Source organism: Bos indicus x Bos taurus, chromosome 7 (assembly GCF_003369695.1).
Source record: "Bos indicus x Bos taurus breed Angus x Brahman F1 hybrid chromosome 7, Bos_hybrid_MaternalHap_v2.0, whole genome shotgun sequence".
Classification (NCBI taxonomy): Eukaryota; Metazoa; Chordata; class Mammalia; order Artiodactyla; family Bovidae; genus Bos; species Bos indicus x Bos taurus.
The window spans coordinates 2753207-2768412 of record NC_040082.1 but is presented as its reverse complement, the minus strand read 5'-3'; the positions used below and the strand labels follow the sequence as shown (position 1 = coordinate 2768412).

The 15206-nt window shown below is 38.2% G+C and overlaps 1 protein-coding gene across 4 annotated transcripts in view; it reads left to right on the top strand.

The window, feature by feature from the left end:
• The window catches only part of FER (FER tyrosine kinase), a 460995-nt gene that overhangs the window by 85041 nt on the left and 360748 nt on the right, over positions 1-15206 (top strand). For all 4 annotated transcript variants that reach the window (XM_027545475.1, XM_027545473.1, XM_027545474.1 and 1 more), the window contains one exon: positions 6034-6133. In XM_027545475.1, the coding sequence (XP_027401276.1) occupies positions 6034-6133 (100 nt within the window). The remainder of the gene's footprint in view (positions 1-6033; positions 6134-15206) is intronic.

Sequence of the window (15206 nt, the reverse complement as noted above, 5' to 3'; positions counted from 1 at the left end):
CAGGAGGGCCACAGTCCATGAGGTTGCAAAGAGTCAGACACAACTGACTGATTTCACTTTGCAGGATACAGTGTTAGCATACAAAAATCAATCACTTCCCTATGTATTAACAATGAACAGGTAGAATATGAAATTAAAAGCACAATACCATCTACATTAGAACCTCAAAAAATGAAATACTTAGGTATAAATCTAACAAAGTGTATGTTCAAGATCTATAGGAGAACAATGACAGAATGAAGAAGAACTAAAGAGCCTCTTGATGAAAGTGAAAGAGGAGAGTAAAAAAGTTGGCTTAAAGCTCAACATTCAGAAAACTAAGATCATGGCATCCGGTCCCATCACTTCATGGGAAATAGATGGGGAAACAGTGGAAACAGTGGCTGACTTTATTTTTGTGGGCTCTAAAATCACTGCAGATGGTGACTGCAGCCATGAAATTAAAAGACGCTTACTCCTTGGAAGGGAAGTTATGACCAACCTAGATAGCATATTCAAAAGCAGAGACATTACTTTGCCAACAAAGGTCCATCTAGTCAAGGCTATGGTTTTTCCAGTGGTCATGTATGGATGTGAGAATTGGACTGTGAAGAAAGCTGAGCGCCGAAGAATTGATGCTTTTGAACTGTGGTGTTGGAGAAGACTCTTGAGAGTCCCTTGGACTGCAAGGAGATCCAAACAGTTCATCCTAAAGGAAATCAGTCCTGGGTGTTGATTGGAAGGGCTGATGGTGAGGCTGAGGCTCCAATACTTTGGCCACCTGATGCAAAGAGCTGACTCATTTGAAAAGACTCTGATGCTGGGAGGGATTGGGGGCAGGAGGAAAAGGGGATGACATAGGATGAGATGGCTGGATGGCATCACTGACTCAATGGACATGGGTTTGAGTAAACTTCGGGAGTTGGTGATGGACAGGGAGGCCTGGCGTGCTGCGGTTCATGGGGTCGCAAAGAGTTGGATACGACTGAGCAACTGAACTGAACTGAACTGAACTGATGCTGAACTGATGAGAGAAATCAGTGGAGAAATAATTGTTATCCTGTGTCCTCAATATTGTCAAGATATCAGTTTTTCCCATTTTGCACTATAGATTTAATACAGATCCCAATCACAATCCCAGCAAATGCCGAACTGATTCTAAAATTCATGTGGAGTAGCAAAAGACCCAGAGTAGGCGACAGAACATTGGAGAACAAAATTGGAAGACCAACATTATGTGACTTTCAGATTTATTATAAAGACACTGATCAAGAGAGTTTGGCGTTTGTGAAAGAAAATAAACAGATAAACAAATAGATCAGTGAAACGGAATATACAGTCCAGAAGTAGATTCATATAAATATAGTTGACTGATCTTTGGAAGAAAGGGGCAAAGTCAGCACAGGGGAGAACAGTTAATATTTTCAACAAATGGCACTGGAACAGGGACAAAAAAAATGTGCAAATAATGAATCCTTACACAGATTTTACACCAGTCACAAAAATTAACTCAAAATGGATCACAGACTGAAATGTAAAATTCAAAACTGTAAAACACCTAGAAGATAAATAGAAAACCTAGATAACCTTAGATATGGAGATGATTTTTTAGATAGAACACCAAAATGATCCATGGAGAAATCATTGATAAGCTGGAATTCATAAAAATGTAAGACTTCTGTTCTCTTTTCTGCCCTTCCTTTTTGTCTCTCTTTCTTTTAAAAAAAGTTCATTTTTGGCTGTACCATACGGCTTGTAGAATGTTAGTTCCCCGACCAGGGATTGAACCCAGACCCTCAGCAGTGAAAGCACAGAGTCCTAACCACAGGACTGCCAGGGGATTCCCTCCTTTCTCTCTTTTTTAAAAAATTATAGCTCTGCAGAAATGTGTGTGACATGTGTGGCATACAGCAAAGGACATCGTGAGTTTTCATTCCGAGAAATTTTACTTACGTTGGATGTGAGTCAAAGTACAAAGCTGTGACTCTAGTCTCCAAGGGTGTGGCATCTTTATTACAGAATTTAGAGGAAGGTAAGGGAATTGACTGTGTGGATCACAACAAACTGTGGAAAATTCTTCAAGAGATGGGAATACCAGACCACCTGACCTGCCTCTCGAGAAACCTGTATACGGGTCAAGAAGCAACAGTTAGAACTGGACATGGAACAACAGACTGGTTCCAAATAGGAAAAGGAGTACATCAAGGCTGTATATTGTCACCCTGCTTATTTAACTTCTATGCAGAGTACATCATGAGAAACCCTGGGCTGGAAGAAGCACAAGCTGGAATCAAGATTGCTGGGAGAAATATCAATAACCTCAGATATGCAGATGACACCACCCTTATGGCAGAAAGTGAAGAGGAACTAAAGAGCCTCTTGATGAAAGTGAAAGAGGAGAGTGAAAAAGCTGGCTTAAAGCTCAACATGCAGAAAACGAAGATCATGGCATCTGGTCCCATCAGATTCATGGCAAATAGATGGGGAAATGGTGGCAGACTTTATTTCTTTGGGGTCCAGAATCATTGCAGGTGACTGCAGCAATGAAATTAAAAGACGCTTACTCCTTGGAAGGGAAGTTATGACCAACCTAGATAGCATATTCAAAAGCAGAGACATTACTTTGTCAACAAAGGTTCATCTAGTCAAGGCTATGGTTTTTCCAGTGGTCATGTATGGATGTGAGAGTTGGACTGTGAAGAAAGCTGAGCACCGAAGAATTGATGCTTTTGAACTGTGGTGTTGGAGAAGACTCTTGTGAGTCCCTTGGACTGCAAGGAGATCCAACCAGTCCATCCTAAAGGAAATCCGTCCTGAGTGTTCATTGCAAAGACTGATGCTGAAGCTGAAACTCCAATCCTTTGGCCACCTGATGTGAAGAACTGATTTATTAGAAAAGACCCTCATGCTGGGAAAGATTGAAGGCAGGAGAAGGGGATGACAGAGGATGAGATGGTTGGGTGGCATCACCGACTCACTGGACATGAGTTTGAGTAAACTCTGGGAGTTGGTGATGGGCAGGGAGGCCGGGCGTGCTGCAGTCCACAAAGAGTCAAACACAACTGAGCAACTGAACTGAACTGAACTGAAGAGCGTTGAAAGTCAGACGCAGTAGAGTCTCAAGCACACTCTGGGTCGTCTGTAAGCAAGTATAAGCTATATAATGACTTCACAAATTTAAAAGAACAGTGAGCTGAAAGCAGCCTGATACACAAGATAAAATGAATCAGATTGGGAAAATTTTCAGACAGGTTTCAACAACAGACATGAATGGGATACATCAGTTTAAAGGTGTGCCCAATTGAAAAATGTTCAGTTCCCTGAGACCAGAGCAGTAAACTGTGATGGGCAGTCATGCAGATGGAAGTGTCCATATTTCTTGCCTACTGCAAATATATATTTATACACACACATACACACACACAGTCTCCTCAAAAAAACCAAAAACCAAAAACCACACTTCTACAAAATACAATATCATAGGAATGAGAAGATGAACTGTAAACTGGGAGAAAAAGTTTGTAAGGACATTTGATAAAAGACTGTTATCTAAAACACAGAAAGAACTCTAAGTCCGTTAAGACAAGAAGCAACCTTATGAAAAAATAAACACGTCACCAAAGAAGATACACAGATGGCAAATAAGCAGATAAAAATTTGCTCAAATTTTATGCCATCAGGGAAATGCAAACTAAAGGAACAATGAGATACCACTGCCCCACATTAGAATGTCCCAAATCCAGAACACTGACGACATCAAATACTGGTGAGGTTATGGAGCAACAGGAACTCTCATTCATTGCTGGTGGGATTACATAATAATTCAGCCACTTTGAAGACAGTTTGGTTGTGTTTTACAAAAATAAAAATAGTTTCACCGTAGGTTCCAAAAATTGAGCTCCTTGGTATTTATCCAAAGAAGTTGAGAACATATGTCTACACTAAAGCCCACACATAGCAGTTTATAACAGCTTTATTCATAATTGTCAAAACGTAGACGCCACCAAGATGTCTTTTAGTAATGAATGGATAAACTGTGGTGCATCCAGACAATGGAATATTATTCAGTGCTCAAAGGAAATGAGCTACCAAGAAAGATATGCAGGACCCTTAAATGTATATTACCAAGTGAAAGGAAGGGAAAGTGTTCGTTGCTCAGTTGTGTCTGACTGACTGGTGCCCGCCAGGCTCCTCTGTCCATGGGATTCTCCAGGCAGGAATGCTGGAGTGCATTGCCATTCCCTTCTCCAGGGGATCTTCCCGACCCAGGGATTGAACCCAGGCCTCCCACTACGTAGGCAAATTGTTTACCATCTGAGCCACCAGGGAGGCCCACTAAGTGAAAGAAGCCAATCTGAAAAATATATATGATTCTACCTATATGGTATTCTCGAGAAGTCAGAGCTGTGAAGGTAGTAAAAAGATCATCGGTTGCTAGGGGTTTGTGAACAAGTGGAGCACGGAGGGTCTTAGACGGTGAAACATCTGTGTGTGGTCCTGTAGTGGTGGGATACATGTCACGGTATATTTGTTCAAAACCATAAAATACACCCCACGAGTGGAACTTAATGTAACCTGTGTACTTGTGCGAGAATGATATGTTCTTATAGGTTCATCAGTTGTAACAAACGTACAGACAAACTCGAGTGGAGCATGTTGATCAGTGAGGCCGTGCACGAGTGGGATGAGGGACAAATGGGAAATCTCTGTACTTTGTGCTCAGTTTTGCTGTGATACTAAAACTGCTCTAAAAGGTAAAGTCCGTTAAAACATGTTAACCACTGAGGTTTTCTTTTAAAAGGAAATGATTTGAAGTCATTTCTATCTATATCTGTATCATGGGCTTCCCTGGTGGCTCAGTCTGTAAAGAATCTGCCTGCAATGCAGAAGATGCAGGTTCGATCCCTGGGTCGGGAAGATCCCCTGGAGAAGGAAATGGTGACCCACTACAGTATTCTTGCCTGGAGAATCCCATGGCCAGAGAAACCGCGTGTGCTGCAGTCCATGGGGTTGCAAGAGTCGGACATGACTTATTGACTAAATGATGAACGGTATCTATATATCATGGGGCTTCCCAGGTGGCGCTAGTGGTAAAGAACCTCCCTGCAATGCAGGAGATATAAGAGATGTGGGTTCGACCCCTGGGTTGCGAAGATCCCCTGGAAGAGGCATGGCAACCCACTGTAATATTGTTGCCTGGAGAATTCCATGGACAGAGGCGCCTGGTGGGCTACAATTCATAGAGTTGCAAGGATGTGGACACGACTGAAGCGACTTAGCACATATCTATCATAGTTGTTGACATTTTTGTTCACTTACACAGTGCTGTCTTCCATGCTGTCAAGAGCCTTGGTGATGCAGAATTTGTTTAAAGTAGGCTCTGGGACTTGCTTCCAAGTTGCTTATGTCCCTTTAGCAAGTTTTTAATGGTGCTGATTTCTTAACTCTTCTCAGAAGTCTTAGTAGATGTTTTTCAGATACCATCTAAGATTCTCAGTTTTTTCTTGAACGCTTTTTATGGCTGACTACAGAGTCAAGGACTTGGATTTGTCAAGCCTTTGTGCAGAAATAATAACCAAGTTAATGTGTGCATGCTGTGACCACTGTCATGAATGCTGCCTGGTCAACATTAATTGGATGCATCTTTTCAGAGATGTTACAGTGTAAAAAAAAAAATTCATATTAGAAATGGTGAATTATGACCACTCAGAGTTATTCTGTATGATTAAAATAAGAATTTTAAATTAGTTTTTTTATTAGAGAAAATATTTCTGTAAATAGCAATAAATTATTGGCCTTTCAATTTTAGGTAATGACAGCACTAGTTTATGATTTGCTCTTCTTTTTAAGAAATGTTTTTCTTTTTTTCATATGCTTTGAATTTATCACCAGTTTCTAAGCTAATTTTAGTTTATTGTTTATAATTATATATTAAAGAGCACTTCTGACTCATAAGCAGTAAAAGATGCATCAGTTAATGCTTTGAAATTTAAGTTCTTGCCAGATGTAAATTTAAGCTTTTAAAAATCTTTTTGCATTTCTTTTTTTTGACAGGTTACAAAGACAGAATTAGAGAAATTAAAAACCAGCTATAGACAATTAATAAAAGAAATGAATTCCGCCAAAGAGAAATATAAAGAAGCTGTAGCTAAAGGTATGGCACAATTAGGAATAATGTTTATTGTAGTGACTTTTATTTTTATCATTTTAAAGTTATCTTTATAAGTGGTGGAGTGAATCCACTTAGACTGATTAACATATAGGTTTATTAAAATAAGCCTAAATAGACAAATTATCAAACGGAATAATTTTTTCTTTTTGAGGTAGAAACTATTTTTGAGTAGTTCACACTAAATAGAATTATGTAGTACTTGTGATAGGGTGCAAAGAATTTTTAAAATTTTCCCTCAGCCTTCAGATTTACTTATTGAATTAATATTAAATAAGAAAAATAAAGTCATATTTGTTTAGAAGTCTTTATTGATCCTCTTTTTACCTGTATTTAAGTACCATTAAAATCACAAGTCATTTTATAGCTTAGTTTTGCTTTTATAGCTCAATTTTATTGTCCTAAAATTTTCATAATACGCTTTGGAAATAAATGGAAAGAGAAACATTATGTTTTTAACAGAGATTTCTGGTTATAGTTGTAAATGTGACTAAATAGTCTTCATATTTAGATTTTGTTAATTATAAAAGTTTTTTTTTTCTTGGTCATATATAAACATTATTAGCAGCTCTGTTGGGGATGGAAATGGAACCAACTCCCGCATTCTTGCCTGGACGATTCTGTGGACTGAGGAGCCTGGGGCCCCAGTCCTTGTGTGCTCCAGTCACGTGCAACGAGCTGCTCAACAACGAGCAGCTCTGAAAAAGTTGTATCATTTAACTTACCTTCCTCTTTTATTACTGTATTCTCTCTTTGTCTTCTGGTTGCATATTCTTCTGTTGTGTTGTTGAGGTAGATAAACAGCTCCCGTGTTTGGATATGTTTTGCACAACATATCCAAACACGTGGTGTTCTTGTTAGTCCCAGTAGACTAGAAGAGAGAGGGATTTGGAAGCTGTGTTCCGCTCTCTCTTCTCCGCCCGGCCTTTCTGCCCCGCTTCCCTGCCTCCTCCTGCTGCCCTTTCCAGCCTTCCCCTCTGCTCCCTCCCCGCCCCTCCCCTGCTTCCCTCCCCGCCCTCCCCTGCCTCCCTCCCTTCTGCCCCGGATCTCCCTCCCAGGACTCCCTAAAGCCTGTCCTTGGCGTCTCTCTCTCACCCTGTCTCTACCCCTCCCACATTGTTATTCCTGTTTCTGTTTCTTGCAGGGTTTCTGCTGCTTTTTTAGGGAAGATGAATTAATATTCACAGTTTGCTTATTTTTACTTATTTTTTCTTGTGCCTCAACCAACATTTTGAGACCCTGATCTCTTTTTAATGCAAATTTATCTTTTAAAATGCCTTTGTAGTTAAGTTATGTAAGTTATTTAAGTGAAGAAAAGAATAAAAGTGCAAAGTCAGACTTTGGAGTCAGTCTTGGATGTAAGTTCCAATGTTGTATGATTATTTCGTAATTTTCAAATTTCATATACCTAAGTATTATTCCTTTTTTGTCTTAAAGAGTGCTTTATATAATCAAGAAATATTTACTGAGTATTATTTGCTATCTTTAAGTTGTTGAGGTTCAAACATTCAAGGAGCTTACCCATTGCTAGTTGATGTTCTAACTTGGGAACTTCAAGTCTCCTGTTTCAAAATTTAGCCTTTGCTAAGCCATCAAGAGTAATTTAAAAACAGTTTTGTACATTGAGCATTACTACTCAGTCTGTCAAAGAGTAAGTTTTATAAAGTTCATTACCTAATGCTTGGCTAGCATTCTCAAATTTCCTGTAGTATAAATATCCATATTTGAATTCACCCAGAGCAAGTGATGACTTAATTCATTTATATTGTAATCCATCTATGTGAAGTATTTCACAGTAGGTCTACATCTGTTGGAGAATGATTAGTTAGGAAAAGAAATACACTATTACTCCCAAGTCTTTGATACCTACTTTTAATGATAGTTTATTTTTGATTAAAACATGAAATCTAATTCTGGTATCATAAATTTTAAATAGTTCTTGTACCTAATGTTTATATTATCAAAGATTATTCACAGGTAATAATTGTTCTTTATTACTTTTGGTAGAGATAAAACTGGAGAAGGCAATGGCACCCCACTCCAGTACTCTTGCCTGGCAAATCCCATGGACAGAGGAGCCTGGTGGGCTGCAGTCCATGGGGTCGCTAGGAGTCGGACAGGACTGAGTGACTTCACTTTCACTTTTCACTTTCATGCATTGGAGAAGGAAATGGCAACCCACTCCAGTGTTCTTGTCTGGAGAATCCCAGGGATGAGGGAGCCTGTTGGGCTGCCATCTCTGGGGTTGTAGAGAGTCGGACACGACTGAAGTGACTTAGCAGCAGCAGCAGAGATAAAACACCATTTATTGCTGTGTTACTAATAAGAAGGAAACTAGAAAATCTGAAGACTATAGCTTTAATTGATCTTAAGAACCATATTATTTGACTGAGTCTCCTGTTAAAATATGTGAGCTTATTTATTAATGCATTTCCTTTCTAAAGGTGTTAGTGATAGTGTGTTCCTGTTTTCAAGAATTTAATTCCTCTCATTAAATCAATTTATAATGTGTAGAGGATGTACTTGTAAAATAAGTTCTTATGTAACTATGTAAATGCATGAGACACACGGAAATTTCCCTTTTATAATCATAGCTATCCTTATACTCCTGTTTATATGAAAAAGTATAAACCTGTACTTCTGAAAACCTGGTTTTCAAACTGCTTCTACATTTATCATGGAAATAGGGGTTGTTTGTGTGTGTGTGAAGTTGTTTACTCTTTATAAGCATGATGTGTGGGCAGATTCTTGCAGCATTTACAGGTTTTATGTCAGAACCGTAGTTTATCTGGGGAGGCCCCACCAGGCCATTTCTGGAATGGGCTCTAGGAGCTGCTGGGGCACTGGCGGTGGAGAGCCAAACCACGGGTCTGGTGTTTAGAGTCTTTACTTTAGGAATTGGGAGGTCTTGGGAAAGCTATTTGAAAACTCAGTCCAACACATGGGATCCACCCTGAGAAGACAAGGCTCTGGAGGATATAGCACCTGGCAGCAGTTCCTGTAGTGAGTCAGAGTTAAATTCTGGATTTGATGGAGAACTGGCTTAGAATCCAGGTTCAGTGACTGCAACTGGAGGTTCAGCCACAGTAGTAGATCAATAGGCAGCCTGGGTTCATACTGACATTCCAGACTCCTGACCCCTGCTGTATGGATTACACAAAATACTTTCAGTTTTCAATGTTAGAATTTATATCAAAGAAACACTGATTTACTTTCAGTTTTCAATGTTAGAATTGATATCAAAGAAACACTGATTTATGTTATCGAATGTAAAGGATAGCATCCATTTGTAATATTAGTAGAGCATCATTTTTGCTGGGCTTCCCTGATAGCTCAGTTGGTAAAGAATCCACCTGCAATGTGGGAGACCTGGGTTTGATCCCTGGGTTGGGAAGATCCCCTGGAGAAAGGATCCACTCCAGTATTCTGGCCTAGAGAATTCCAGTATTCTGGCCATGGAGTTGCAAAGAGTCGGACATGACTGAGCGCCTTTCACTTTCATTTTAGTTAAACTTTTTTTATTTTGCAATATATCCTAAATATCAAACTCATTTTGTTCTCGTCTGTGTTGCAGGAACAAATATTTGTCTTAAATTAACTTGGACTAATTTGGACAGTAGTCTGTTGGTTTTTACTTATAACATGTATGCTGAGAACAACCAAATTATGAACTGAAGTTAATAATTTAGAATGTTTCTTGATAGCATGGAATAGTAAGTTCTTGAATGCAAAATACACAGGTTTTCCTTTCCTATTGCATATTATTCTGAATACTTTTAGTTGATTAAATACGTGGTTAGGTTTGCCATAAAACAATTTTGTGAGTCCATAAAGCTTGTATCCAAATTAAGGTTCTGACATAATGGTTGTTAAGTGGAAAAATTTGCTGTTGTATCCTCTCTTTTTAAAATATTTTTTATATTAATCTTTTTTAATATTTTGAATTTCTTTTTTATATTGGAGTAGAGCCAGTTAACTATGTAATGATATTTTCAGGTGGTCACATCTTCCTTATAGAGAGTCAGTAACTACTCAGGAGGACTCCCACAGGATCGTATTAGCTGCGGATAAAGACAGTTTTCCTTTTTAGTCTAGAGGGTTTTTTTTTTTTTCTTTTTCCTCGCCTAACTTCCCTAGCTAGTATCTCCAATATAGTCTTGAATAGAAGAAGAAAGAGCAAGCATGTTTGCCTTGCTGCTGATCTTAGCGGGGAAGACTTTCATCGTAAGGATGAAGTTAACTATAGTTTCTCAAAGATTTTTCTTTCTGTTGGCTTGAGTAAGTCCACTTTTATTCCTGCTTAGTAATGGAAATTAGGTTTTGTCAAATGATTTTTCTGTATCTGTGGAGATGTGTATTTCTTCTTCTTTTAGTTTGATACAGTAAGTTGTTCTGATTGATTTTCACATTTTTCAAATATTATACCAACCTCACATCCGGGGGATAAACTCCTCTTGGCTATGATGTATTATTATTTTTGATGTTATTTGATATGATTGGCTAAGTTTTTATGAATTTTCATATTTGTCTTTGTTTCTTTTAATAGCTAGTCTCATTTTGGTATAATTTTAACACTTTTCCTCTGCTTGATTTTCCCCCTCTTTAATTTTGTAGAGATCCTTGTGTTCAATTCATAGTATTTCTTAAATATTGGTAGAATTCACTTGTGAAGCCATGTGGGTCTGCTTGCTTTATTTTTTTCTTTTCAGCTAAAATTTTTAAACGATAAATTCAGTTTCTTTAGGTGATACCAGCTATTTGTTTATCTTTTTCTTTGAGTTTTAGTAGGTTGTATCTTTCAAGGAATTGTTCGTTTGTTAAGTTTATTGGTACTAAGTTGTTCAGAATACTTCCTTTTTCACCCTTTTACAGAATCTGCAGTGATATTTTCTTTCTCATTTTTGTTATTGACACTTTCTGTCTTGTCTTTTTTACCTAATCATTCTGGCTAGAGGTTTATTGGCTTCATTAATCTTCTCACAGGTCGGCTTTAGGCTTTGTTTTGTTTCTGTTTTTCTGCTTTCTTTTTAATTGATTTATACTCTGATCTTTGTTTCTTTCCTTCCTTGTGCTTGCTTTAGGCTTTGTTTGCACCAGTTTGTCTGTTTTTTTTTTTTAATGTGGAAACAAAGATCATTGATTTGAGAATTGTCTTCTTTTCTAATATAGGCATTTAGTGCTATGAATTTCCCTAAGTAGTGTTTTAACAACATTCCATAAATTTGTATGTATTATGCCGTCATTTTTGTTTAGTTCAAAATACTTCAAATATTTCTTTTGTTTTTGTTTTTTTTCCCTTTCATCCACAGGTTATTTAGAAATGTACTGTTTCCTAAGTTTTGACATTTAAAAAAGTCTCTATTTTTGATTAATAATTTAATTTCACTTGTTCTGAGAATTTTTTTATGATTTTATTCCTTTTACACTTATGAATATATTTTATAAGGTCCACAGTTGGTTTATCTTGGTAAATGCTTCGTGTGCACTTTATAAGAACGTGTATTCTGCTGTTGCTGCTTGCAGTGGTCTATACTGTTGGCGTGGGCCAGGTGGTTGACAGTATTATTAAAAGCTATGTTCTCACTGATACTCGTTTACCTGCTCTCTCGATTACTGAGAGAGGGCGACTGAAATCTCCCAGTGTGGTTGTGTTTGTCTCTTCTCGAAGTTTTGTCAGTTTTTTGCTTAATGAGTTTTGAAACTTGCTATTGAGTGTAAGCAGCCGTCATGATTGTTGTTCCCTCCTAATGCTCTGACCTTTCTCTCATATGAAATGACCTTTATTATCCCTGGTATTATTCTTTACTGTGTTATTTGTTCTGATATTAATATTAGATATTTTGATTAATGTTTACATGGTATTTTTTTAATCCTTTCACTTCAGCATTTTTTAGTCTTTATAGTTGACCTACGTTGCTGATAAGCACATATAATGAGGTCTTGCTATTTTATCTTGATAGTCTCTACCTTTTAATTGGGATGGTTAGACTACAATGGGATTGATTTTGACAGTGTTAGGTTTAAATTTGTCATCTTGCAATTTCTTTCCCCTTGTTCCATTGTTCTTCCTTGTACTTTTCCTTCTTTCTTCCTTCTTCTGAATTAATTGAAAAATGTCCTAAGATTCTCTTTGTTGTCGTATCTCCTGTGTTGTCTCATTAGCTATAACCGTTTCGGTATTTTATGTTTATTTTACCATAGTATACCTTCAAGTGGCAGTGTATCACCTTGTACAACAAGGAATCCTGACACTGGTATGATTCCTGTGTTTGAGCTATTGTTGTGATGTACTTTACTTTTGCATATGTTTTTAACTTTATACTATATTGTTAATATTTCTGTTTTTGTTTAGTCAGATATCTTTAAAATTATATTAAAGCATCTTATATATTTATCCATGTAGTCATCTTTCATAGAATTCTTTATTCCATCTGGTATCATTTTACTTGTTCATTTAAGAAGGCCTTCTTTTCTCTCCTTGCTTTTCTCTGGAACTCTACATTCAGTTGAGTATATCTTTCCCTTACTCCCTTGCCTTTTACTTCTCTTCTTTTCTCAGCTATTTGTAAAGCCTTCTCAGATAAACCCGTTTTCCTTCTTGCATTTTGTTTTCTTCGCGATAGTTTTGGTTATTGCTTCCTCTGCAGTGTTACGAATCTCTGTCCATAGTTTGCCAGACAGTCTGTCTACCAGATCTAAACCCTTAAATCTATTCATCACCTCCCTTCTATAATCATAAGAGATTTGACTCAGGTCATGCCTGAATGGGCTAGTGGTTTTCTCTACTTCAATTTGGCCTGAATTTGGCAATAAGGAGTTCATGATCTGGGCCACAGTCAGCTCCTGGTCTTGTTTTTGCTGACTGTATAGAGCTTCTCCATCTTCGGCTGCAAAGAATATATAATCAATTGATTATACCCAACTGAATGCAGAGCTCCAGAGAACAGCAAGGAGAGATGAGAAGGCCTTCTTAAATGAACATTGCAAAGAAGTAGAGGAAAACAGTAGAATGGGAAAGACTAGAGATCCCTTCAAGAAAATTGGAGATACCAAGGGAACATTTCATGGAAAGATGGACATGAGGAAGGACAGAAACAGCAAGGACCTAACAGAAGCTGGAGAGATTAAGAGGAGGTAGCAAGACTATGCGGAACTATACAAAAAAGGTCTTACTGACTGAGGCAACCACGATGGTGTGGTCACTCACCTAGAGCCAGACATCCTAGAACATGAAGTCAAGTCGGCCTTAGGAAGCATTACTACCAACAAAGCTAGTGGAGGTGATAAAATTCCAGCTGAGCTATTTCAAATCCTAAATGATGATGCTGTTAAAGTGCTACACTCAACATGTCATCACATTTGGAAAACTCAGCAGTGGCCACAGGGTTGGAAAAGGTCAGTTTTCATTACAGTTTCAAAGAAAGACAATGCCAAAGAATGCTCAAACTACCACAAACTGCGCTCTTTTCACATGCTAGCAAGGTAATGCTCAAAATCCTTCAAGCTAGGCTTCAGCAGTATGTGAACCGAGAACTTCCAGATGTACAAGCTGAGATCAAATTGCAAACATTCATTGGATCATAGAGAGAGCAAGGGAATTCCAGAAAAACATCTGCTTGATTGACTACACTAAAGCTTTTGACCGTGTGGATCATGACAAACTGTGGAAGATTCTTAAAAAGATGGGAGTACCAGACCATCTTCCCTGTCTCTTGAGAAACCTGTATGTGGGTCAAGAAGCAACAGTTAGAACTGGTTGACTGGTTTTAGAACAGTTGACTGGTTCCAAATGGGAAAAGAGTATGTCGAGGCTGTATATTGTCACCTTGCCCATTTAACTTCTACACAGAGTACAGCATGTGAAGTGCCGGGCTGGATGAAGCACAGCTGGAATCAAGACTACTGGGAGAACTGTCAACCTCAGATATGCAGATGAGACCACTATATTGGCAGAAAGCAAAGAGTAACTAAAGAGCCTCTTGATGAAGGTGAAAGAGGAAAGTGACAAAGCTGGCTTAAAACTCAACATTCAAAAGCTGAAGATCATGGCAACCAGTCCCATCACTTTGTGGCAAATAGATGGGGAAAAAGTAGAAACGGTGGCAGATTTTATTTTCTTGGGCTCCAAAATCACTGTGGTTGGTGACCGAAGCCTTGAAATTATGGTTTGATCTTCTTGCTGTCCAAAGGACTCTCAAGGGTCTTCTCCAACACTACAGTTCAAAAGCATCACTTATTTGGTGCTTAGCTTGCTTTATGGTCCAACTCTCACATCTATATATGACTACTGGAAAAACCATAGCTTTGACTATATGGATCTTATGAAATTATGACACTTCCGTCTTGGCAGAAAAACTATGACCAACCTAGACAATGTATTAAAAAGCAGAGATAACACTTTGCCAACAAAGATCCGTATAGTCAAAGCTATGGTTTTTTAGTAGTCATGTATGGATGTGATAGTTGGACCATAAAGAAAGCTGAGCACCAAAGAAGTGATGCTTTTGAACTGTGGTGTTGGAGAAGACTTTTGAGAGTCCCTTGGACAGCAGCAAGATCAAACCAGTCCATTCTAAAGGAAATCAACAGTGAATATTCATTGGAAGGACTGATAGTGAAGCTGAAACTTTGATACTTTGGCCACCTGATGCAAAGTGCCAACTCACTGGAAAAGACCTTGTTGTTGGGAAAGATTGAGGACAGAAGGAGAAGGGGGCGAGAGAGGATGAGGTGGTTGGATGGCATCACCGACTCAATGAGCATGAGCTGAGCCAGACTCTGGGAGATAGTGAAGGACAGAAAAGCCTGGTGTGCTGCAGTTCATAGGGTTGCAGAGAGTCGGATACTACTTAGCAACTGAACAACAACAAAGTCTACAAGTGGTAAATTCAGCTTTTGTACATCTAAAAAAGATTTCATTTCACCTTTTTTTTTGGAAATATATTTTGTTGGGTATAGAGTTTTTCTTGGCAGGTTTTTTTTTTTTCTTGTTAGGTCTTTAAGGATGTTGCCCTTTGTTGCTCTGAAGGAGAAATCTATTCTAATCATTTTCTTTGTG